The 22,519-nt window shown below is 37.1% G+C and overlaps 4 protein-coding genes across 10 annotated transcripts; 3 read left to right on the top strand and 1 right to left on the bottom strand.

Moving 5' to 3' along the window:
• The first annotated feature begins 1,958 nt into the window (after positions 1 to 1,958).
• LOC117637010 lies at positions 1,959 to 4,312 on the top strand. Its single transcript, XM_034371749.1, has 4 exons — positions 1,959 to 2,318; positions 2,443 to 2,558; positions 3,275 to 3,489; positions 3,798 to 4,312. The coding sequence occupies exons 2-4, from the start codon at positions 2,469 to 2,471 to the stop codon at positions 4,096 to 4,098; spliced, it is 606 nt and encodes a 201-aa protein (XP_034227640.1). The 5' UTR covers positions 1,959 to 2,318; positions 2,443 to 2,468; the 3' UTR covers positions 4,099 to 4,312.
• A 2,117-nt stretch (positions 4,313 to 6,429) lies between these two features.
• Positions 6,430 to 15,199, top strand: LOC117624497 (protein arginine N-methyltransferase 1.5). Its single transcript, XM_034355789.1, has 23 exons — positions 6,430 to 6,797; positions 7,899 to 8,016; positions 8,707 to 8,816; positions 8,989 to 9,078; positions 9,178 to 9,246; positions 9,803 to 9,882; positions 10,000 to 10,075; positions 10,160 to 10,246; positions 10,528 to 10,612; positions 11,043 to 11,134; positions 11,256 to 11,291; positions 11,460 to 11,528; positions 11,828 to 11,896; positions 11,986 to 12,039; positions 12,155 to 12,229; positions 12,398 to 12,490; positions 12,569 to 12,672; positions 12,865 to 12,913; positions 12,998 to 13,084; positions 13,211 to 13,316; positions 13,965 to 14,052; positions 14,374 to 14,467; positions 14,658 to 15,199. The coding sequence occupies exons 1-23, from the start codon at positions 6,660 to 6,662 to the stop codon at positions 14,739 to 14,741; spliced, it is 1,953 nt and encodes a 650-aa protein (XP_034211680.1). The 5' UTR covers positions 6,430 to 6,659; the 3' UTR covers positions 14,742 to 15,199.
• A 713-nt stretch (positions 15,200 to 15,912) lies between these two features.
• Positions 15,913 to 19,990, top strand: LOC117624457 (sarcoplasmic reticulum histidine-rich calcium-binding protein). Of its 4 annotated transcripts, none has more exons than XM_034355740.1 (4): positions 15,924 to 16,608; positions 16,808 to 18,726; positions 18,820 to 18,935; positions 19,422 to 19,990. In XM_034355740.1, exons 1-3 carry the CDS (start codon positions 16,253 to 16,255, stop codon positions 18,927 to 18,929), a joined length of 2,385 nt encoding a protein of 794 aa, XP_034211631.1. In that variant the 5' UTR covers positions 15,924 to 16,252; the 3' UTR covers positions 18,930 to 18,935; positions 19,422 to 19,990. The 4 variants fall into 4 exon arrangements, with proteins under 4 accessions (XP_034211605.1, XP_034211631.1, XP_034211621.1 ...); XM_034355723.1 differs by having other exon boundaries at positions 15,943 to 16,111; positions 16,236 to 16,608; positions 16,808 to 18,935; XM_034355714.1 differs by having other exon boundaries at positions 15,913 to 16,608; positions 16,808 to 18,935.
• On the bottom strand, positions 19,983 to 22,216 carry LOC117624474. 4 transcript variants are annotated; one of them, XM_034355772.1, is made up of 8 exons: positions 21,990 to 22,216; positions 21,834 to 21,908; positions 21,485 to 21,724; positions 21,273 to 21,381; positions 21,128 to 21,173; positions 20,819 to 20,904; positions 20,591 to 20,649; positions 19,983 to 20,510 (listed from the first exon to the last, which is right to left on the bottom strand). In XM_034355772.1, the coding sequence occupies exons 2-8, from the start codon at positions 21,902 to 21,904 to the stop codon at positions 20,396 to 20,398; spliced, it is 726 nt and encodes a 241-aa protein (XP_034211663.1). In that variant the 5' UTR covers positions 21,905 to 21,908; positions 21,990 to 22,216; the 3' UTR covers positions 19,983 to 20,395. The 4 variants fall into 4 exon arrangements, with proteins under 4 accessions (XP_034211663.1, XP_034211670.1, XP_034211645.1 ...); XM_034355779.1 differs by having other exon boundaries at positions 22,089 to 22,212; XM_034355754.1 differs by having other exon boundaries at positions 21,834 to 22,216.
• Positions 22,217 to 22,519: the final 303 nt, after the last annotated feature.

Genomic DNA, 22,519 nt, shown 5'->3' with positions numbered 1-22,519 from the left:
AAGACCACATTGATTGGCTTGAGAATTTGGTGACCAAAATGAGAAATTTTAATGAAGTTAAAAACCGTTTGTGATAAAAACCCTTTAACCATAACCAATAAACTCCTACATAGCACCATAAACCTTTAAATAACCGAAAAGCAAAACAAAGTAACTCAACAACGCAAACTTAAGTTATGTTCCCCTTGCTTCCATAAAAGTTTAATGAGGGGGATGAATCAACAAGTCTATGAAGAGGGGTAATGATGGTTGTAGAGACATTTGAGTCTCTAGGTGAGGATGAAGAAACCAGAGAAGTGAAGCAGCAAACAGTGTAAAAAAAAAAATTGAGAGGCGGGCATGGGGCCTTTGCATACTCTGGGTGTGGGGTAGCCTCTTCTTCCCCTAATTTTTTTTTTTTAAATACCAAATGGAAGTACACTGGTTTGGGAGTATTGTTTAGAAGTATGTTTAGAAGCACACTGGTTTCAATAATATAACACTGAAATGGCAAAAACTCCAATTATATATAAATATCATCTATGTAAATTAAGCACGAAGCTGGCCCAAAAAAAAAAAGATATAATAATAATCTGTAATTTTTGTTTTTAAAGGAAGTCGATGGAAAATAACTACCACCTAATAAATATTTAAGTAATATCTTACCAAAATGTATTTATTTATTTATTGTTCGATCTAATTGTTATTTGTTATATACCAATTAACGTTAAAGATTCGTGCAGGCTTGTTATAGGCGCATTGCCCCGCTATAAATTAGTGTGAATATCTTAATTCCTTATAAAAGTATTTTGTAATTATACTATAGTTTATTAAAATAAAAAATAAAAGTTATTTGTTATATCTATTTATCTATCTATATATATAAAGCAAAAGGCAGAGAATGGTGAAACATTCAAAATACCATAAAATGCCCTTGGTTAATGCAAACATTACAAATTGAAATTATTAATTAAATGAGGATAATATGGTAAATTCAAAATTTTTCGTATTAAAAAATTAAAAATAAAAGAAAATTCAGATAATGGATCCTATTTTTATGGAACACAACTATCCATTATCTTTTTTAATTCTAAAATAAATTTAATTTTTTTTAAAAAAAACCTCTTGCAGGCGCGGAAGCGCGTGCAGAGAGGCTAGTATATATAAAGCAAAAGATAGAGAATGGTGAAACATTCAAAATATCAGAAAATACCCTTAGTTAATCCAAACATTAAGAATTAAAATTATTAATTAAATGAGGATAATATGGTAAATTCACTTTTTTCATATTAAAAAAATTAAAATTAAAAGAAAAATAAGATAATGAATCCTATTTTTATGGAACACAACTACCCATTATCTTTTTTAATTCTAAAATAAATTTTAAATTTTAAAAAATAAAGACTCTCACAAGCGCGGAAGCGTATACAAAAACTAGTATTAAAATGAAAAATAAATATGTGAGTGAAAATAACATCATCATAATAAAATACTTGTACAGGTAATACCTTAGCAAACAATCTAGTACCATAACAAAATGGTATCCTATTGTTATTTCTTAAATATTAAAATATACATAAATGAATTCTTTATAAAATTAAAGAATCTGCTTATGAATCATTGATCATAAAGCAAATAAATAATGATGAATATTCCCATATACGTATATTCAAATGCAGAAGAATCTTGTCAAGATTGTTCAACATTTCACTACGTAGTCTGCAATTTGGACACCTTAAAGATTCACAAGAATAACAAATAATTAAAGTCCACATCTTCACGATATTTATAACCGTCCGATCGTCAACAATTGTGACCGGTTTCCTAATAAGATCGTTGCCCAGCTTATCAATCATCATCAATCAAACATTTCCAAAACTAATGAGCCGGGTCGCACAGGCCTACCAACCTGGGCCTACACACGGTCCAGATTCATCACGGTGTGTACAACCACAACTTTCCTTACTTGAGATAACCAACGCGCCAAACGAGTAGTCTAACGAGAAGTTAACTCTCTCTCTCTCTCTCTGTCTCTCTCTCAGCTTGGCTGGGCTGGCACGTACCGGATAGAAAGGAGGGATTCCAGGATCCGGTTGACTTGTTTGTGTAGGATTAGGATCTTCCACATAAATACAAGACAAATACAAAGTCTCCCTTTTTACCGTCCGCCTATTGCTCTGCTCTTGCTCTCGGATTCTCAAAGACGGAGAATACTAAAGCGAAATCGGCCTACAGAGACAGATAAGGAGAGAGAGAGAGAGAGAGAGAGAGAGAGGAACACTTTTCTCTGTGAAATTGGTTCGGAAAATTATTCAATTTCCCCACCTCCCTTCTATCAGGTAATGTTTTGTTTTGTTTTTGTTGGGTTTTGGTTCAATTTTGATTTGGTTGAATTTTTGTTGTTGGGTTTTTCTCTTGTTGAATTTTGATTTTTTAACCCTTATTTTATTTTTTCCGTTTCAGGCTGGTAATCTTGTGATTGTGCGGCTATGGCTGTCACCGTGAAGCAGATGTCATTGACAGTGGCCTTTTTCGGTGTGCTCTCGTTCGTTTTAGGAGTGATTGCCGAAAACAGGAAGGTAATTTGCAATACACACTCCAAGTTTCTGTATGTATGCGATCATGTGGTTGCAAAATTTTAGCATGTTCAAGAGTTTGTTGGGTGAAATTGGTGTGAATTTTGTATCAGAAGAAGATTGATTGGTTTCATTTGAGTTTTGGGTCTTTTTTCGGACTTTTCCCTGTAAATTTTACTCAACTTGCAGTCTTGGAACTCATGCACCATAGCCATGATATTCTCTTCTGGTCTTTTGACAGTAGAATCATGTGCACAAATAAAAACACCCTGATTGAAATTGAAGGTTAAATAGTAACATTGAGTGCCCCCTGCGAATTTTTTTTGCTGTAGGCTGTAGGAATTATTTGTGTCTTCATGGTTGAAATTCAAGAGTGCAAGGAAAGAGTAGTTGTTTTCAGCTTTCTAATTCATATGTCCCAAATATTTCTTCCTCTGTGTCTGTGTTCTAGGCAACAGTTACTGCTGCCTTTAAGCTTGAAAATAATTTTGGTGGGTAAATGAATTCTGATTAACAGTCAACGACCGAGTGATTCTGATTAATCCCAAAAAAAAAAAAAGAACAAAAGAACAGTTCTTTAGATTATTTACCATAGGGTGGTGGAAATTATAGCAGAAAATGTATCCAGTCTTATTCCTATATTTCTTTGATTTGATTCGAAGTAGTTACATGTATTCTTGGCTACTAATTAGATTCTTTGTTTTCTGACCTCTTGACAGCCTGCATCTGGAACTCCAATTCCAGGGAAAGGTGTTGTGTTCTGCAAGTATCCTCCTGACCCATCAGTTGTCCTGGGATATCTGTCTTTTGCCTTCCTCCTGGTATCTACAGTGGCTGGGTTCTTGTCATTGTTTTACCCATATAAAGGAAAGGCCCTCCCACAGGCCGCTTTGTTCCGAAGCACTAGTTTTGTTGTATTCTTCAACATTTCTCTGTAAGTGTTCACAGTTGTGCATATATCTATATAAGCGTACTTAGATTTGAATAGTTCAAGGCTTATTATGTTGATGCATAATATGTATCAATTGTGCTTTTCAGTGCCTATAAGAAGATGTTGTTCTTGCTCGGACTCTCTAGTTATGGATCTTGCAGCCATTTAGAACATCATATAATTTAGAGTAGCTATTCAAGTTGGGCATCATGTCATATAATATTCCAAAAATGTATCATTCAAGATTTTCTGCAAAATGCTGATCCACCTCTCTCTAATTGTGTTTCTTTGGTGGTGGTCACATTACACAGGCTTACAGCCGGACTAGCTGCAGCTCTGTTGCTATGGCCCACAATAACCGAGCAACTTCATCGATCACGAAATGTTCATCGTAATCTTGATACTGCTTGCCCAACTGCTAAGACTGGACTCCTAGGTGGCGGCGCTTTTGTATCCCTTGATGCATCACTGTTGTGGTTGGTTGCCCTTATGTTGGCTGACAATGCCCGAGAGGATTACTTCGAGGAGATTGAAGAGGATGTTAAGGGTGAGTACGGACAAGTTTCTGCAACTGATTATGATGGACGTGTGAATGTGAAAGGAAGTGCTTGAATTATGTTCCCTTCGCAAGAGGCACTTGGATGTCTCTTTGTTTCGTTCGGACGCTTACATTTCATATATATGCTCATAAGCTTGTGTGTCAAGCAACTTTATGTAGTGAAAATGAATGTAGATGCTATTCGACATTGTTCAGTACTTTCTGTTTGTGGTTGTGGATTTGGCAAACTGAAGCATATGAATAGACTTTTTAATTTCGCCTCTTCAACTTTGCTTTCAGATTTTCTTTCTACTAGTTGCTAGTAATTTCATTAGGTGAACGCATTTTTAAACCTGGGTGGAGAAATCAGGCTAATGTAATCCCACCTGTTGCCATGGCTGTCACCACCATCTCCATTTTCACCACCACAACCTTCATCATCGCCACCTTGACACACCAACCAACAACCACCGCGGTTGCTGCCTGCGCATCACTACCCATTTACACATTGAGACATCCAACAAGCTAAATTGTAAATTTCATATTTAATACCAACTATATTTAATAGGTTAACTAAAAAATAAACTTTATAAAATTTAAATTGTAAATCCATCTTTTGGAATAAATTTGTCATTATTTTGAATTGAAGTATGCTCGACATTTTTTTATATTATTATACAAGATGCTCAACCATTTCTCAAGACTATATAACTAATTTTCCTTTGCCCTTTTGGGCTTTCTGATCCAAACGTAATGTAACTACCACACCATTTGAAAAAATTATCGCATATTGTGACACTATGTGTGTACTTTATCATATTAAATTATGGGCTTGTTTACGTATCAGTAATGAAGAAAGTAAGGAATCAGAGAATTTAGGAATCGGAGAACTACTGAATCGGTATGGGAAGAATCATTCTCATTGTGCTATTTACTAAACATATGGAATTAGCAAATGAATGAGGTTGATTCCTATTGTTATTGTTTACTAATTTTCATGAATCAGAATTCAAATTAATTTGATTATTAAAATGCCATGCACATTTTCACCACAACACATATATAATTCTCAAATTGGCTAAGGAGACCAAACTAATCCTGCAACAAACCAGTAAGGCGGTGCAAACATGAGGAATCAATATGCCGAACAAGATGAATAACAAGAGCCCAGTTCAATGATAATGTTAATAACACCTTTGTCAAGAGCCAATTTCAAATGAAAAAATAAACTCCAATAAATATATATGTTTCACCTACGTAACTAGTAAACAATCAAATAATAATAACCTGCATAATCTTCATACATTAAATACATGGAACTTCTTGGAAATGAGTTTTTTTTTTTTTTTTTTTAGGGTTTGAGCGTCTTGGAACTTCTTGGTGTGAGTTTTTATTTATTTATTTAGGGTTTGGGGTGTTTTGGGATTATGTTAAAGTGGTAATGGTATTTTCGGAAGTTACTAAGAGAAAATAGGAATGAGAACCGTATCGACTACTCCCCCTAGTTGATCTGATACCTAGTTCTAAGGGGATGTGATTACGGATTTTGAGGTGGGGTCCACTTATTTTTTCATGCCTGATTACAAGTAAACGCAGGGAAGTCGGGAATGGAAATCATTCCCTTTCCTCCCATACCCATTACTGATACGTAAACATGACCTATGTGTATATGCCTTTAGTTTCTATGTTAAGTTTGGAGGGATATGTGTATATAATATTTGGTTGGTATTTGTAGGATTGATGAGTAGATAGATTGCATTGACAAATAATTAGCTAAATTTCATACGTGGTTCACTCAACTCGAGATGCGGTTCAAATTATTTGCTCGTGATTGCACATTTATGAACGATCGGGGTTTAGGATAGATAGCGGATGAATTTCCAGTTGCTGATGAGTGAATCAACTGAAAATTCATGGATTATCCACCCCTCGAATTGATTGATCATACTTGTGCAAACGCAAGCAAAATAAATTGAAGCGCATCTCAAATTGAGTGAACCACTTATGAAATGCAGGTAATTATCTGTAATTACTTTTGAATCCTACAAATACCAACCAAATATCATATACACATATCCCTACAAACTTAACATAAAAACTAAAGGCAAATACACACATTTATATAAACATAAAAACCGAATGCATATACACATATTTCATATCTAAATTATCGTATCAATGTTGTGTATGCATAGCACTTAATTCTCAACTGAGAAGACAATGTGAACATACTGCCAAATAGACAAAAAAGAAAAAGAAAAAAGAAAATCACATTAAAACTAATATTCATGTATTTGGACCGACTGTGGTAGTCATAAGTTGATGATGATTCATACACCACCCTACTCCTCCCACACCAGGAAGGAGAATCTTGTAAAACCCATTCGGCCTGGTTCTTAGGTTGGGCCTTTACTTCCTGGGTTACCCAATTTTTTAAAACCCGTTAAACATTCGGTTAAACCCGGCTACCCAAAACCCTAGTCCTAAGCTCCGCAAGCAAACCCTATTTAGAGGCAGCATTCCATTTCCGTTGACATCAATCAAAACCCCTACCAAAACCCAAACCCTGCTCTGCTTGCACACTCTCATTCTCTCTCTCTCTCCTCTTTGGGCAAGTAAAGTTGTTCAGAGCAAAATGCCGCTTGGTGAAAGAGCAGGAGATAAGAGCGAATCTCGCTATTGTGGCGTGGAGACCCAGTTCAACGATGACATGCCTCATGTCCTCGCTTTCAATCTCTCCCATGGCTCCTTCGATTTCGTCGTGGCTCCTCTGGTCCGTACTTTTCTTTTTTTAATTTTTATTATTTACAATTATTTTTCCTGTTTCGTATTTCATTTGATTCTTCTGTTTATGCTTAGAAATGATCAATATTTTCGATGTCGTTTATTTTCGAACGACTGTATGGTGGCTAATTAGCCAGTCACATATCGGCTTTACAGCTGCTCTTTTGATGTGAATGGTCAGTAAGCTCACCTATAACAATGCTGCGCTAGTGGCTGTTGCTTGTGCAGCTGCTCGACTATGCAGCTTCACTCTACGTCCACTAACTACATTCACGTCAATTTGTGATTAAAATTACTGTAAATGCCGATGATTTACTTGTCAATTATTTGTGTGTTGCTTAGTTGTTTAGAAGACTATGCGTTGAATTTCATGTTACTTCATGGACATTTGTGCAATTTCTTTGCTCATGGTGGCTAATTAGCCAGTCACATACAGCCAGAGATGGCTCTGTTTTGTGTGAATGGTCAGTAAGCTCACCGACAGTAAGGCTTTGTTGGTGGTCTTGAATGGTGAAGCGTAGCTCTGGTTTCACCTTTAGGCTGTAAACTACATTGTTAAATTTGTGATACCTTTGTAATTTTTCTCATCATTGGTGGGTATGAGGACTTTTCTTTGAGCCACAAAGGTACTATTTGTTTACTTCCATAGACAAACATGTTACATAAAATGAATATGTTGCTTGCCTCTCATGGTATAATGAGGCTCTTTCCACATGAGGAGAGTAAACTACCTTGTATGCTTCATAACTGTGTGTTAATGTTTATTGGATATAATTTGTCTTTTTCAATTATGTATTTTCCCCTGAAGATTATGTTAGAAAATAATGATATACATTCAACATGTAGGATTGTAATGTCTTCTTGAAGTCCTTTGAATTATTTGATTGCCTTTTTGGTCATGAATGCCTTTATCAAAAGCAGTACATGTTTGTATGCAGTTAATCTTTTGACTTGTGTTCAGCATCTTGATTGTATCACTAAGGTGTTTGTCTGTGTCTGTTTCTTCATTCCTTTTCCTGTTCCCTTTCTTTATCCTCTGATACACAACTTGGACAATGGATAGTGATTCTTGTTCAACCTGATGATGTAGATGGATCCTGCTTATCGACCAAGCTTAATGCAAAAAGAAAGTGGAGTATCTGGTGTTCTGCCATTTGCTGGGTCAGATTTGGTTTTGAGTCCTTCACAATGGAGCAGTCATGTTGTGGGTATGGACTTATGTAGACAAATTTGTTGTGTTACATTGTCTCCTCCATGGTCAGTCTGACCCTTTTATTTTATTCTCAAAGTTTTTCTTTTATGTGTTAATATTGTTTGAAAGGCCTCCGAATCAATTAGGACTCTTATGTGGAACTTTGGTTTGATTTACTTGCTGGGTTGGATGTTTCTCAATTTTCAGTATAAGAATGTGCTTGAAATTCATTAATTGTTGTTGAAAGATGTCACTGGTAGTTGGTATCTTTTATGAAGTTATGCTTATTTGATTGTTTTGTTATTATTATTTTTTCTTATTGCAATGCAAGTGCATGGCTCTGTGATCATCATAATCTGCATCTCAAAGAAACTTTTCATTGGCAGTGTGGTTTCCGTTTTCAGATTGGAATTAGTAGTTATGGGTGATGTTTCAGCTGTATGAGTCTAGCTTTGTGGTTACTTTTATGTGGGATTCCTCTGCATCGGGATGGACAATGTCTTGGCTGTAAGCCAATAAGGTTGATGGTTAAGCTGGCTAAGTCTAGCTTTTCTGGTTACGTTTCTCTGCATTATGCCGTATGATTTCTTGGCTGAATAAGAATGGAGTTGTTTTAATAAGCTTACATTCTGTGTACTTTTCAACCACATATCTTCTTGCATCCTAATACATTGACTGCTCACTGTGGTTTCTTGAATTTATTCAGGAAAAATTAGCTCATGGATTGACTTAGATTCAGAAGATGAGATCCTCCGGGTTGATTCTGAAATTACCTTGAAGCAAGAGATAGCATGGGCTTCTCATTTGTCCCTGCAGGTGGGTATAGTTTTATGTAAATATGGATATAGTGTTGCAAAATATTGGAATTGTTATCACAGGCCATGCTTAAAAATTTCCTGTGCTTTGCTACACCAAATTGATTCTGGATATTATTAACTGAATTTTGTTTTCTTGCTGGCCCTCTATTCTTATCTATTGTTGGGTGTAGGCATGCCTTCTTCCGGCTCCAAAGGGGAATTCCTGTGCTAATTATGCTAGGTGTGTCAATCAGATTTTACAAGGACTAAACAGTATGCAGGTACATTTGTCAATCCAAAACAGTTTACATCTTTCAACCTCTTTGTGTATTCTACTTTTGAAGCTGGGTTTTATCATTTCTTGTTATGCTCTGTTATAGTTGTGGCTGCGGATTCCATTGGTCAAGACAGACAACGATACGATGGATGTGGTGAACTCTAGTAATTTGGTGAGTGAAGTCCCTTCTGATTATGCTTAGATCTCCATCTCATCTTGAAGGAATGTTTAAGTTCTCAAAATAGATTTTCCATTTTGATGATTTTTTTTCCTTCTTTTGATGGAACCTCTTAGTTTCCAGCCACTGAGTTTGAACGTATATCATGACTCTTGGCCCATAAATGTTGCACTGTACATAGAAGTCCAACCTTTGTTGCATATGGCCCTTGTTGAACCACCAGAATGACAAGTCTTGTGCTAAATCTACCAACAAATTGGGTGCTTTGTTGGAATCTGTGTAAAGGCTTTGTTGTTAGATGTCTTGTAGCAAAGAGGGAGGTGAGGAGTGGAGAGTTGCCTCTTTTGTGTAGTTGTAGATTGAGTAGGGTAGTCAAACTTATACAGGGTGTAGACCTTCTGCATGAACTTGAGGTTTCCTTAATATGTATAACCTTTATTTATCTCCCCCCTTTTTTGTTATTTTGATTATTATTTCACTTATGGTGGTATGATGATTGACATACCAGAGGATAAACCTCATTTTCCTTACTTTTTTTTTCCTCTTGCAGGATGATTCCTGGGAGATTTGGAATTCATTTCGTCTGCTATGTGAACATCACAGTCAATTGTCTGTTGCCCTTGATGTTTTGTAAGTTTAGCAATGACCATTCTTGTATAACTTGGCTGATTTATGATTTTTGTTTTCACTGTGCCTGAAGTAGCATACATATTTTTTAAATTTTGAGTGAACGTTCTTTTTCATCAGGAATTCACTACCTTCTGCAAACTCACTTGGACGTTGGTTTGGGGAGTCTGTTAGAGCAGCCATAATCAGTACTGATGTAATTATATGCTGATTGGTGTATTAAGGAAAGCTCAAGTTGATTACTGCTTATTTTCTTACAATGGTCTTGTTTATTTTCCAGTGCTTTTTAACAAATGCACGGGGTTATCCATGTCTGTCAAAGCGCCACCAAAAGCTAGTCAGTGGGTTTTTCAATCATTCTATACAGGTATTGATGAAGGAGTTATCAACAGTATTTTGTTCTGTTGAAGTTCCTTCTCCCATTTCCCTGCACTTGCAGTATAAGCAACCCCATACTTCATTTTGTTTTTTGTTTTTTCAAAATATTTTCTTGGACAGTGCTCCAAAGTTACTTAAAATCTCCAGCAAGTTCCACCCAATTATGGTTTCGTAGTTGCAAAATTTCTTCATAGACATCATTAGTTTTAGATCTTATGGTCAACTTCCTGCAATGTTTGCTAATCTTTGGAATGCAAAATTTATTTTCAGATAGTTCTATCTGGAGAACCAGTACACAGTCTCCCCAGGATAAATTCAGATTTAGCTGCCAATAATAATGATAATAATGTTGACGGTAAGACCTACCTTCAGTTTACAAGTGAATTGTCTTAAATACTGCTAGTAGATCATTGAAATAGTAATCATTTCGTTTGACAAGTATTTGAACTAGTTGAGTCAGAAAAGCTACGCCATTATATGAACATTGTTTCGTTTTCAAGTGCTTTTGATTGCTTGTCATGACTAGTTTCATATAAGTGCTTCTGAGTTCTGACTGGCTTTTAAAGTGCTACGCTTTGTTCTCTAAATTACTTTCTTCGATTCTGATCCTCAGGATCATATAGATCCAGATGCAAATATGAAGGAAACAATGAATGGAAAAAAAACATATGTTTATTCCACTAACACAGAACAAATATCAAGAAACAAGCTATATGATACCTAAGACTAGAAAAACACTTTCAGTTTAATACAATGAATTGTGATAAAGCATTCTTGACATTCAGGTGTCCAGAAACATCCCCTGAGGCCGTATTTGGATTATGTTGGTTATCTCTACCAAAGGATGGATCCCCTTCCTGAGCAAGAACGGTTTGAGGTCTGTCTGTCTGTCTGTCTGTCTGTCTCTCTCTCTCTCTCTCTCTCTCTCTCTCTCTCTCTCTGAATGTGTATCAGTTATTTTTTTTACATTTCTTGATCCTTTAAGTTTCTTATGCCAGCTTGGTTACAGGGATTTCCTGCAGTCACCCTTACAGGTACAGTTTCTTTGCCTAGTGCTCTCTTGTATTATTGTATTGGTACTAGTATTTTTCTTAAGTGTTCCTTTCCTATTTGTTGAAATATCGAATCCTACACACGTAGTGATTGCCCATCCTCTTATAAAACAAATTCAAGTTAGGCTAAATCTGCTATTCTTAATGCAGCCTCTCATGGATAATCTAGAGGCTCAAACCTATGAGACATTTGAAAAGGACACGATGAAATACATTCAGGTATGCCTGCCTTTGCAAATAAATGCATAAATAATCTTTTCAGATATTTTGATATCGTTATTTTCTTTGTGTGCCATCGTAGTGTGAAATAATTGGGGGAATGAAGTGCTTTATTTAATATGTAATTATTCTATCTACGTTTTGGAGGGGCCAGGGGTTCTTTGGAAAAGGAAGACATATTGGGATGACATTGCAAACTAAATTACTTTTGTTACCTACTGGTTCAAATGTTTGCTAGAAGGTGTAGTTTCTTTTATTGCGTACAATTGTAAATTTTTTTTTTTTTGCACCTTTTCTAGTACCAAAGGGCAATTTGTAAAGCTTTACAGGACAGGGTTCCAGATGACAAGGCATCTTCAGTGACCACCGTAAGCTGCTCACTTGTAACTGTGCTTTATTAAGTTTGATGACAAAAGTTCTGAAGGTCATGACATGGCTTCATATTTGTTCTGGCAAGGTATTGATGGTTGTAGGAGCAGGACGTGGACCTCTTGTAAGGGCTTCATTGCAGGTGCCTTATCTATCTTATGTATATTACTTTTGGACTAAATTGTTTATATCCAGACTGGATTTTACATGTAGCAGATCATTTTGATGCTCACTCTATATCTCCTTCTCATATGCAGGCAGCTGAAGAAACTGGGCGCAAGCTTAAAGTCTACGCTGTGGAAAAAAATCCAAATGCAGTCGTTACACTGCATGTGAGTTGCAAATTCTCTTTATTGTATTTCTTTCTGTGCTAAGTTGCAAAGTTGATATAGGTGTTTGTTTGAATTAGACTCCCCCACCCCCCCCCCCATCTCCCTCCCCCCCCCTCTTTTTCATGGTCTGCATTTTATATATTGACGTATCTGTGTTTGTTGGAGCAGAGCTTGGTTAAACTAGAGGGGTGGGAAAACATTGTTTCCATAATTTCAAGTGATATGCGTTACTGGGATGCTCCTGAGAAAGCTGACATTTTGGTATGCAAGTATTATCATGAATAATCATCTATTTGTTTTTGGGTTTTCTTAAAACCATTGCCTTCAATTGTGTAATAGGTGAGTGAATTATTGGGTTCATTTGGTGATAATGAGCTATCTCCTGAGTGCCTTGATGGAGCTCAGAGACTTTTGAAGGACGATGGAATCTCAATACCTTCATCGTATGTATACATTTATTTTGAAGTTTTACGTGAAAGGTGCCCCCCTCGGGACAGGATTTGTTCAAAAATCAGTATTGACATTTGGATATCTTGTGGGGAAACTGTCCAGATTTCTTATCTAAGTGCTCAGCATCAATAGTTTTGAATTTTCATTAGTGTTTCTCTCATAAAAGTTTGTATGCCTCTTTTCAGGTACACGAGTTTCATCCAACCGGTGACTGCTTCAAAGCTTTACAATGATGTATGCTCGTGTCTTTGTGCCCAAGATGTCCCAATACTATCTGTTTTGAGGATTCCTTAGCAACTTCTTGTGGTTATGTTTCAGGTTAAGTCGCATAAAGATGTTGCACACTTTGAAACTGCTTATGTTGTTAAATTGCACAACATTGCAAGACTTGCTCCTCCTCAACCTGTGAGATTTTTTCACTCGGGCGCATTTGATGTTATTAACTTGTAAACAGTCTTAATTCATCAACTGTTTCACCATGACTTGATATATTGTTTTAAGCATCTGATATCTTGTTTTCAACTAAGATAGGTGTTCACGTTTATTCATCCAAATCGCTCAATTGACAAAAGCAATAACCGGTACACGAAGTTGCAGTTTGGAGTATCCAGTGATACTGGCTCGGCCATGATTCACGGTATGTGGTGGCATCATTTTTCTTTTGGTAAATAGGTATTCTTGAATGATTCAAGAATGTCATTAGGGTGTTTGCATTTAGTTAATGTGACTGAATTCTCCTCTGATTGTACTGCTGACTCTTGAATGATTATCATGTGCCATAATGTTGGAAATTTTAAAAATATGAATGGTTCATGTTAAAATCCGATCAATACTTATTGGGCCTCTTTTTTGGGTATCATTTGTCGATATGAAATGAATTTACCCTGGAAAACTCTCAAGAAATGTTAAACATCATTTATTGTTACGGAGGCAAAAATGAACAATAAAAAAAGTGCTTGAGGCATGCACATGTAATGATAGTATGCATGATAGGATGGGAAAAGGCGAGGAATGCAAATAGTCAAAATTTGTATATTGTAAATCTTGCTGAACATTGTTGGAAGATATGGATTTTGTTTCGGGGTTGAGAAAGCATTAGTGGGTTGGTTATGCAATGCAATGATTTTGGTTTATTGCACCTGCCATGTTTAACAACCGCTACTTGAATTTGTTCTTTGAGCAGACTAAGATCTGAGTATTTATGCTGAGAAAAACACATGCACACATTTAATTAAGACGTTTGTATTAGGAAATGTCTGATTTACCCTTTTCTCTACACCTTCAGGATTTGCTGGCTATTTTGATGCTGTTCTATACAAAGAAGTTCATCTTGGCATTGAACCGTCAACGTCAACACCAAACATGTTTAGCTGGTGTGGATCCCTACTATCCTTTTCTTGTGCGGTTGATGCTTGTCATCCTATGTTTGCTTTTTCTTTCCAATTGTTAAAATGTTTTTATTTATTTTATATTTTCATGGTTATGCTACAAATGGTAAACACATGAAGCAAAGCATGGCTAAAACTTATTTGGTAGTTATATGGCTTACATTACATGCTGTTTATCATAGCTCAAACTTATGTGGTAGTTATAAGACTTACATGCTGTTTATCATCTTGATGAACCCAAAAATTATTGGTTTCTTGTATCTGTAAATCACTGCACTATTTGACCTGGTATGTTGTTGTACTCAGGTTTCCAATATTTTTCCCACTGAGGACACCCATTTCTCTACATCCTGGTTCTTCTCTTGAAGTACATTTTTGGCGTTGTTGCCGTCCTAGCAAGGTAACGATTAGTAAACCCTTAAAAGACAATCCTTTATTGTTTACAAAGAATGTATAAATCTCAAGGCCATTATGCATGGTCAGAATCTTGAGCATATAATTAGTGTGTTTTGTGCATCTGTTCCTGAGTTTGTAGTTTTTTTTTTATGAATAATGAGTCTTTGAATGAGCTCCTATGGAATGTGATGCAGGTTTGGTATGAATGGACTGTGACATCGCCCTCCAGTTCACCCATTCACAACACCAATGGACGTTCATATTGGGTCGGGCTGTAGCGTCGCTTGGTTTTATGTCTTGTTCGATACACGTGAGGATTGAAAGTCTGGTATTCCGATGCTTAAAACGCAAGCAGAGTTGATTGTTTGATCCATCTTAGAGGCGACTAAGTTGAGTGTCTAATATGCCTATGCCCCACCTAAAATTCATGGTGGTGAATTAGCTTGGGTGCCCCATAGATTTGGGAAGAATTACACCCGGATACATGCAGTGCTTGTCCCTGATGTTTGTATTGAATATATAAGGCAATAGAAATGTATATCTGTTGTTAGGATTTGAAATTTTGTTGTTCGACTCTATACAATAGTTGACGATATGAGTTATTGAAATCACTTGATTAGAGATAAAAGTGGATTAATTTGAGGGCGAGGAAGGGATCATTGAGGGCATTCCTGGTCTTACAGTGGATTCATGCAGCAAGGTTCAGATTGAATGGACATAGAGGGAACGGGGTCTATACAACTGGAAATGAAAATGATGTTATAATACAAATATTTTTTGAAATATAAATATATACATAATCGTTCTTATTTATCATTTAAAATTTGCCCTCTCTCTAAGTCTAATTTTGGGCAATGGGGAAATAATCAGATAATTTAGGGCCATGTCCATGCAATTAGAAAATAATCAAATAGATTAGGGTCTTTGAGTTTCAGACTTTGGGTTATAAAACTCATCATTAACATTTTGTATAAAATTGCAAGTGAAAAATAGAACATGTGAACGGAAATAATATTTATACATGTGACAAACTCCCAATTACTCGACCACAAACCCCCCCAATCCCTCCCTCTCTCCCTCTCTCTCTCTCTCACCCTATTTTTTTCTCTATCCAGAAAACTCCCAAGCCCAATGCCACTATACAACCCCCATCTGCACCCAAGATCCATCCCAACCCTAACCCCACCCAAGACCCATCCCCCAACAACTGCCCGAATTCCAACCCCAACCCCACCTCCACCAGAGACCCATCCCCAGCTCATACCCATCTTCTTCTTTTTTCCTAATTTTTTTTCTTCATTTATAATATATATATATATTTTTAATTTTAATTCACTTAACGTCCACATCAGCAATCTAATAAATTTTTTTTTACTAAACTTGACGGAATGACCAATAATGTCATTAAAAAAACATAAAAAATCAAAGACAATAATTTTACAAACCTAAGGCACAATTTGTGATAAAAAAGCCTTTATAAATTCCAAAGCCTGTAAAGTTGGCCTCTCCTCGAAATTCCTTTCCAAACCTGAAAAGGTTTAAAACAGAAAAAAATACAGAGGTTATAAATCTGTATCTTTCCTCTCTGCTTGTGATACGAAGAGAGAGCGAGGGAATTTCAACAAACACCGCCCTTAGCGAAATCCAGGTTCTGTTTGTTTCCCCGGAAATCAATTGCTTGCCCTTCTTCGTTTTGCGTTGGATTTGTATCCACCTGTTTTTGAATCTAGGGTTTCTGCGAGTTGATTTTAGTACCGATTGTGATTGAACAGTGATTTTGAAGAGCGAGATGTACAACGGAATAGGGTTACAAACTCCAAGGGGGTCTGGGACCAATGGTTACATACAGACTAACAAGTTCTTCATCAAATCGAGGACCGGAAAGGTCGCCGATTCTTCCAGAGGCTTTGACGACGACCAGGGCATGGGCGGCGTCATGAAGAAGGCCAACAGGGACATCCTCGAGCATGATCGCAAGCGCCAGATTCAGCTCAAGCTTGTGGTGCTCGAGGATAAGCTCATCGATCAGGGTTTTACGGATGCTGAGATCGCGGAGAAGCTCGAGGAGGCTCGGAAGACTCTCGAAGCCGCAGCTGCTTCCGAGGAGCTCGGTGGATCCACCGCCGTTGTGATTTCCGATAAGAAGTAATTTCTCTCTTTTTTGGTTAAAGTATGAAATGTTGAGAATTGCTTGCATATTTGAATAGTAATATCTTTAATTCTCTAATTATAGTAGGATATTTTGCATGTAGTTTGCTGCTCAATAGAATGTGATTAAAAGTTGGACATTGAAATGTGATATTTTGAATTTTTTGATTAAATTTATATTTTGTCACTTAACCAGGGTTTCAGATACACAGACCCACCAAATTGCTGCCAGGAAGGAGAAGCAAATGGAAACATTAAGAGCTGCTCTTGGACTAGCTTCATCTGATTTAACAGAAAAAGATACTGATGAGGTTGATGATGGACTGAAAAGTAGTCGGAAGAATGGTCCAAATGATGATGGCAGGCCTCAGGAGAGAAGCGAGCATGCATTTTTGGACAGGGACTATTCGCGGAAGAAACATGGGGAGGAAAAGCAGAAAGCTGAAAAAGATGATAAGAAAAAGAGTGTGAAAGAATCTAGGCGGAACAAGAAGGAAGAAAGTAGGAAGAAAAGGCATAAGTATGATTCTTCTGATACCGATAACAGTGGTAGTCCTCCGAAAGCTGATAAAAAGAAGAAGCGCCGTGGAACTAGCAGCAGTGATGAAGATGATTCTGAAGTTGATGTTGGCAAGAAGCACAAGGTTGCAAAGAAGCACAATAAAAGAAGAAATGAAAACACCGATGATTCCGAGTCTGCCACCAGTGATGATGATGCGAAGGACAGTTCAAGAAAGAAAGTTGATAAGTTCAAAAAACCTCATAGGAGGCATGATTCCGATGAAGATGATTCAGAAGTTGATGGTAGAAAGAAGCAGAAGGTTGTAAAGAAGCATAATAAGAGCCGAAAGAATGACACTGATGATTCTGATTCTGCTACCAGTGATGATGGTGCTGAGGGCAGATCCAGAAAGGAAGTTGAGAAATCCAAACAACCTCGTAGGAGGCATGATTCTGATGAAGATTCTGGTTCTGATAAAGACTTCTCGAAGAGTAGAGCTGAAAAGGAGAAACTACATGTGAAACCAAGCAGGCGGCATGATTCTGGGGATGAGTCTGATTCTGACAGCAGGATGGAAAGGAAAAAAAGTCAAGTTGAGAAGCAGAGGAATCAGCATGGTAGCCGAAATGTAGAGCGAGATAATTTTGTCGTGGAGGATGACAACAAAGGCAACAATGTTAGAAGTGGAAAAAGCAGGAAAAATTATGATGTGGATGATGAATCTGACTATGAAAGGTCCAGAAAAAGTAGAGGTGCAATAACAGAAAAGAGTAGAGGAAGTGGCAGGATTGATACTGATGATGATGTGACTGTAGAACGTGAGGACAGAGTTCACAGCAAGGATAGTGAACCACAATGGGTTAGTAGGAGGGGTAATCAGGATTACGAAGAGCGTGGAGGAGGTAGAAGCCGCAGCAAGGATGATCAGGAGCATAAGGGTAGAAAGCACGGAAGGGATGAAGAGGATCATGGAATACGTGGAAGACACAACAAGGAGGAAGAAAATAGGGGAAGGAAGCATGGAAGAGACGAAGAGGATCATGAATATAGAAAGCACAGAGAAAATCACGAAGAGGAGCATGGAAATAGAAAGCTTGGGAAAATGGAGGAAGAACAGGGAAATAAGGATATTGACAGGGATCAAGTCATGGATTACAAGAGAGCAAAATATGATGATTCTAGATCAAATGAGAGGAGGAGGCACGAAAATGACAAACACAATGAAGAAGATCCTAAATATAGAAGGCGTGTAGAGGATGTCGAAGAGGAGCGTGGTAATAGAAGGCATGGAAAAATAGATGAAGAAAGGGGAAGTAAGGAGACTGAGAGGGAGAAGAGGAGGCACGGAAATGACAAACATAATGAAGAGGATCGCAAATATAGAAGGCATGCAGAAGATATTGAAGAGGAGCGTGGAAATAGAAGGTATGGTAAAGTAGATGAAGAAAGGGGAAGTAAGGAGACTGAAAGGGTTAGGAGGAGGCATGAAAATGACAAACACAATGAAGATGATCGTATATATAGAAGGCATGGAGAGGATGTTGAAGAGGAGCGTGGAATTAGAAGGCATGGAAACATAGATGAAGAAGGGGGAAGTAAAGAGCCTGAGAGAGATAGGCACCTGGATTACAAGAGAGCAAGATATGATGATTCTAGAAGGCATGGAAACATAGATGAAGAAGGGGGAAGTAAGGAGACTGAGAGAGATAGGCACCTGGATTACAAGAGAGCAAGATATGATGATTCTAGATCAAGTGAGAGAAGAAGATATGAAAATGACAAACATAATGATGGTCGTTCCAGGAATCGGGACTGATTTATGGTAAGATATACTTTAAAAAAAAAAAAAAATCTTTACATGCATTGTTTGTAAAATGCTTTTGAATTTTTTGTTATGTTGAGGTCACATACAAACATCAAGGTTGCGTGCCTTTTAATAAATGTCACCGAGTGCATGTTATCAGCCATCCATTTTGTTATGTGTCATGGGTTCCCATGCTTTAGTTTCTATGTTTTTGGTTTATAAGAATTAAGGTGGTTGTAGCTGTCGTCTTCATGCAGCTTCTTTTCTGCAAAACACTAATTTCTGTAAAGAGAGGAATAAACCTATCTGTTGAAAGCTGAAACATAGTGGTTTATATGCTTAGCAAAGTGTGGCATTAGAAGTGGCAGTTGGATATGTAGTGTCAAAATAGTCTCCTCTGAGTCGCTCTTTGTAACTCATCCATGCACGCTCCCTTTGTTTTCTAAATCTGTTTTTTCATCGCAATATAACCTTCATTGTGGTTCTAACATAAGAATGTGACAGGTTTTATTGTGTGTGTCAGAGGAGCTTGCTGAACATAATCGACTGTCGAGATAACTGGTTGTGCCGGTTGTGCCGCCGGTGATGGAGGTGGCATATTAGTTTGACCAACCGTCGAGAGCTGAACTGGTTGTGCCGCCTGTAATGGAGTGGAATTTTAGTTTGGCCGAGTTTGTTGTATTGCATTTTGAGTTGTAATGTTTTCTTGGATCTGTATCAGATGATGCAACTTACCTGTAATACGGTTTTTAGGAACGCAGTTTGAGACTTAGTTTTTTTTGTTTGCCATCAGATCCAGCCCGGAATGCTGTGATTTTATTTTGCTATTTTCACGAGTCTTTGGCATGCCTTCTTCCCTGCAGCCAAGGGAGTCTTTGAGGAAGCGATGAGAAACGCAATGCTTTTAATCTATTTATTTGTTGTTGGCCTATTTGTTTATTAGCAGCATGATGCAATGCATCCACCAATGTGTCATGGCATTTGCCAATGAAGTCACGGATTTGGTTACAATTGTAATTTTTCTTCTTTGTAAGGTGACAATGATAAAACCATGAAAGCAAGGGATTGACAAATTTCCTTCTAACTTGAATGTCATAAATTGATGAACTAACAATGTTATTCCATTACATTCTTAAGATATACAGACGAAAATGGCACAAAACTAAAAATTTACATCTCCTCTTGGTCGGGAATTTTAACAGATTTTATATCTATACGCAAAATTGTAGGACATCATCATAAGGATCAAGGATATTGTGGGGAGGTTTTAGTTTTAGACCTAAATTTAAGCTGCAAGTTAACAATTTCCTCCCCAAAAGAATGACCGCAACTTGAAATAATGTCGCCGGAAAGTAGAGTTGAATGTTCAGATTGATGCAGAAGGGATTACTTTTCGTCTTAGGCTGGAAACTACGACTCCCCATTCCGTCTTCTTTTGTTTTACTCATCTATCTCTGTTTGCAGAAATGGATGGAAGATCATCCAACTGCTTGCTTATCAACAACCCATTTGCTGTAATCTTGTAGTAGTTGCTGCAGAAGCAATGGCACCAGCCTATCCACTAAGGCTTGCATCATTCTGCATGTCATCACACTTGCACAGTTTGAATTCATCTCTGCCCAAAAACAATTATATAAAGTTCGAAAGAAACAAACAAAGCTTCAAGTACTTACAAATTTCCAGGACGCTCAACAGCTGATACTGGCATCATGGTGAAAGGGCGTGTATAAATCTGCACATAACATATGCTATTGAAATCCTATATTCCAGCTCAATTATGCAAGTAGAAACTAGAAACAGCTGCTAATGACAGGTGAAAATGGCATGTATCGGCTATTGCGTCGAAAGCGAAGGAGAAAGATAAAGAGAGTGAAGGATAATGCAAGCGAAATTTTAACAACCTCAAGAGTGAGTTTTAGCTTCACATCAACCTCCAAAAAAGATTCAGAGTCATTTGTGTCCCACGACATGTGATTTCTCATGAATGCTGTAAATAGAGACCATAAGATTAGAAGACGCTTGATATTCTTTTTCAAAGAAATACATGAAGAGCCTTGCAGCCAGGCCCTTAGAATAAAGGCTTTCAAAAATAAATGAGCATTTGATGACCTTACAAGTCTTTCTTCCTTCGAAAGTGTAAATTCGATATTCCCATGGACTAAAACTTACTCTTCTAAAAGTTACAAGACTCTCACCCAATCTTTATTCACCTGAAAAATGGCTGTTTTGGCGTTCCACGGCTTCTGAACCCTCAAACTGCAAATCAAATTTGTAAGAATCCATCAAATGCATCCTCATTTTGCAATGTTACAAGTTCACTTTTATATGTAAGCATTTATGGGATTTGAAACTCACCCTGCAAGAAAGCATCTCAACTATACAATCTTCATTTGTTGGGGTCACTCTCAAGTCCAGCACAGGAGCAGCTTCAAAATTCAAAAGCTGAAGCTTTGGCAGGGTGCATCTGCACAGAAAAAGGGCATTGTTTTTTCCTATCTTAGACTCACTTTTGAAGTTTCAAGTGAACATGGAAGAAGTCAAGCACAAAAGGGTTCCAAGGGAATGACCTGTAAGTATCAGTATCAAGGGATTCAAAGCTTTTTAAGGCTCTGGTGTTAAGCATGGCTTCAATTCCTGATTGGTGGCTGAGAAACTCACTAATGTGAAAAGTCTTGCCACCAGAGCTATCATCATGATTTGGCAGCTTAATTCTTTCCTTCTTTGCAGCACACAAATTTGCTTTCTTTGCATTTGACTCTGAACTTAAGCTGGTTGCTTTAGTTACCTTTATCACTTCAATTTTCTTCCTGAAATATAAAAGCAAAGATTTTTTAACCATTGAACGATCACTGCTAACTTTTCTTAGATGGGTCAAGATAAAATTGCTAATTGCAATACAAAATTAGAAAAAAGAACCTGGGGTTGAAGATTGGCATATGAGAGAACCCATGTACTTGTTCATGCCACTTGATAGCTAGTGTCTTCATTTTGCTGCAAAATGATATTTTAAGATGCAGGAAAGCACACATAGAAATTTAAATTATGAACTGTTGGAAAGGAAGAGATCAAAACCCTTAGCAAATCAAATTGTCTGCAAGCCGTGTTTTATTATTTTCATAGTTCTGTTTGGTTGGGGAGAATAGTGGGAACAGAGAGGGGAAGAAAATTCACCAGTTCTGGTTCTTTAAATTGTTTTTGGTTTTGTTCCTCTAAAAAAAAATTCTTTTGGTTTTGAGTTGGAAGAGGATAGTGGTTTTAATGTGTGCGTCGAATATTAAATGTCACTGAGAGTTGAGGAGGGGATTCGGATTTGATTTTGAGATAAGATAGAGGATCATGAAAAGAAAAGACATGACAACTCAGCAGCTCTCAATGTCTCTCAACCCACAACCACTGCAAAAATACAATTTTGCCCACGCCCCCGTTATGACTATTATTCACCATTACCACTTCTTCCTTTTTTCTTTTTTCTTTTTTAATTAATACACGCAATAGTCTAAATTATTATTTATTCTACACTCATTAGTGAAAGATAAACAACTTTGCATCTTGATTTATAATAACTCAAGAGAAGATTTCTGGTAATTTATCAAAAGAAAAAA

Source organism: Prunus dulcis, chromosome 1 (assembly GCF_902201215.1).
Source record: "Prunus dulcis chromosome 1, ALMONDv2, whole genome shotgun sequence".
In the NCBI taxonomy this organism is placed as follows: Eukaryota; Viridiplantae; Streptophyta; class Magnoliopsida; order Rosales; family Rosaceae; genus Prunus; species Prunus dulcis.
This window is presented reverse-complemented; position numbering and strand designations above follow the sequence as displayed.

Coding starts and splice junctions, on each gene's coding strand:
- LOC117624497 (XM_034355789.1), top strand. CDS start 6,660: ATGCCGCTTGGTGAAAGAGCAGGAGATAAGAGCGAATCTCGCTATTGT. Junction 12,914..12,997: donor CTTCAAAGCTTTACAATGAT/GTATGCTCGTGT, acceptor GTTATGTTTCAG/GTTAAGTCGCATAAAGATGT. Junction 14,468..14,657: donor GTTGTTGCCGTCCTAGCAAG/GTAACGATTAGT, acceptor AATGTGATGCAG/GTTTGGTATGAATGGACTGT.
- LOC117624474 (XM_034355754.1), bottom strand. CDS start 21,946: ATGTGTGCTTTCCTGCATCTTAAAATATCATTTTGCAGCAAAATGAAG. Junction 20,650..20,818: donor AGCTAAAACTCACTCTTGAG/GTTGTTAAAATT, acceptor TGTTATGTGCAG/ATTTATACACGCCCTTTCAC. Junction 20,511..20,590: donor GTTGAGCGTCCTGGAAATTT/GTAAGTACTTGA, acceptor AAACTGTGCAAG/TGTGATGACATGCAGAATGA.
- LOC117624457 (XM_034355714.1), top strand. CDS start 16,253: ATGTACAACGGAATAGGGTTACAAACTCCAAGGGGGTCTGGGACCAAT. Junction 16,609..16,807: donor GTTGTGATTTCCGATAAGAA/GTAATTTCTCTC, acceptor TCACTTAACCAG/GGTTTCAGATACACAGACCC.
- LOC117637010 (XM_034371749.1), top strand. CDS start 2,469: ATGGCTGTCACCGTGAAGCAGATGTCATTGACAGTGGCCTTTTTCGGT. Junction 2,559..3,274: donor TGATTGCCGAAAACAGGAAG/GTAATTTGCAAT, acceptor ACCTCTTGACAG/CCTGCATCTGGAACTCCAAT. Junction 3,490..3,797: donor GTATTCTTCAACATTTCTCT/GTAAGTGTTCAC, acceptor CACATTACACAG/GCTTACAGCCGGACTAGCTG.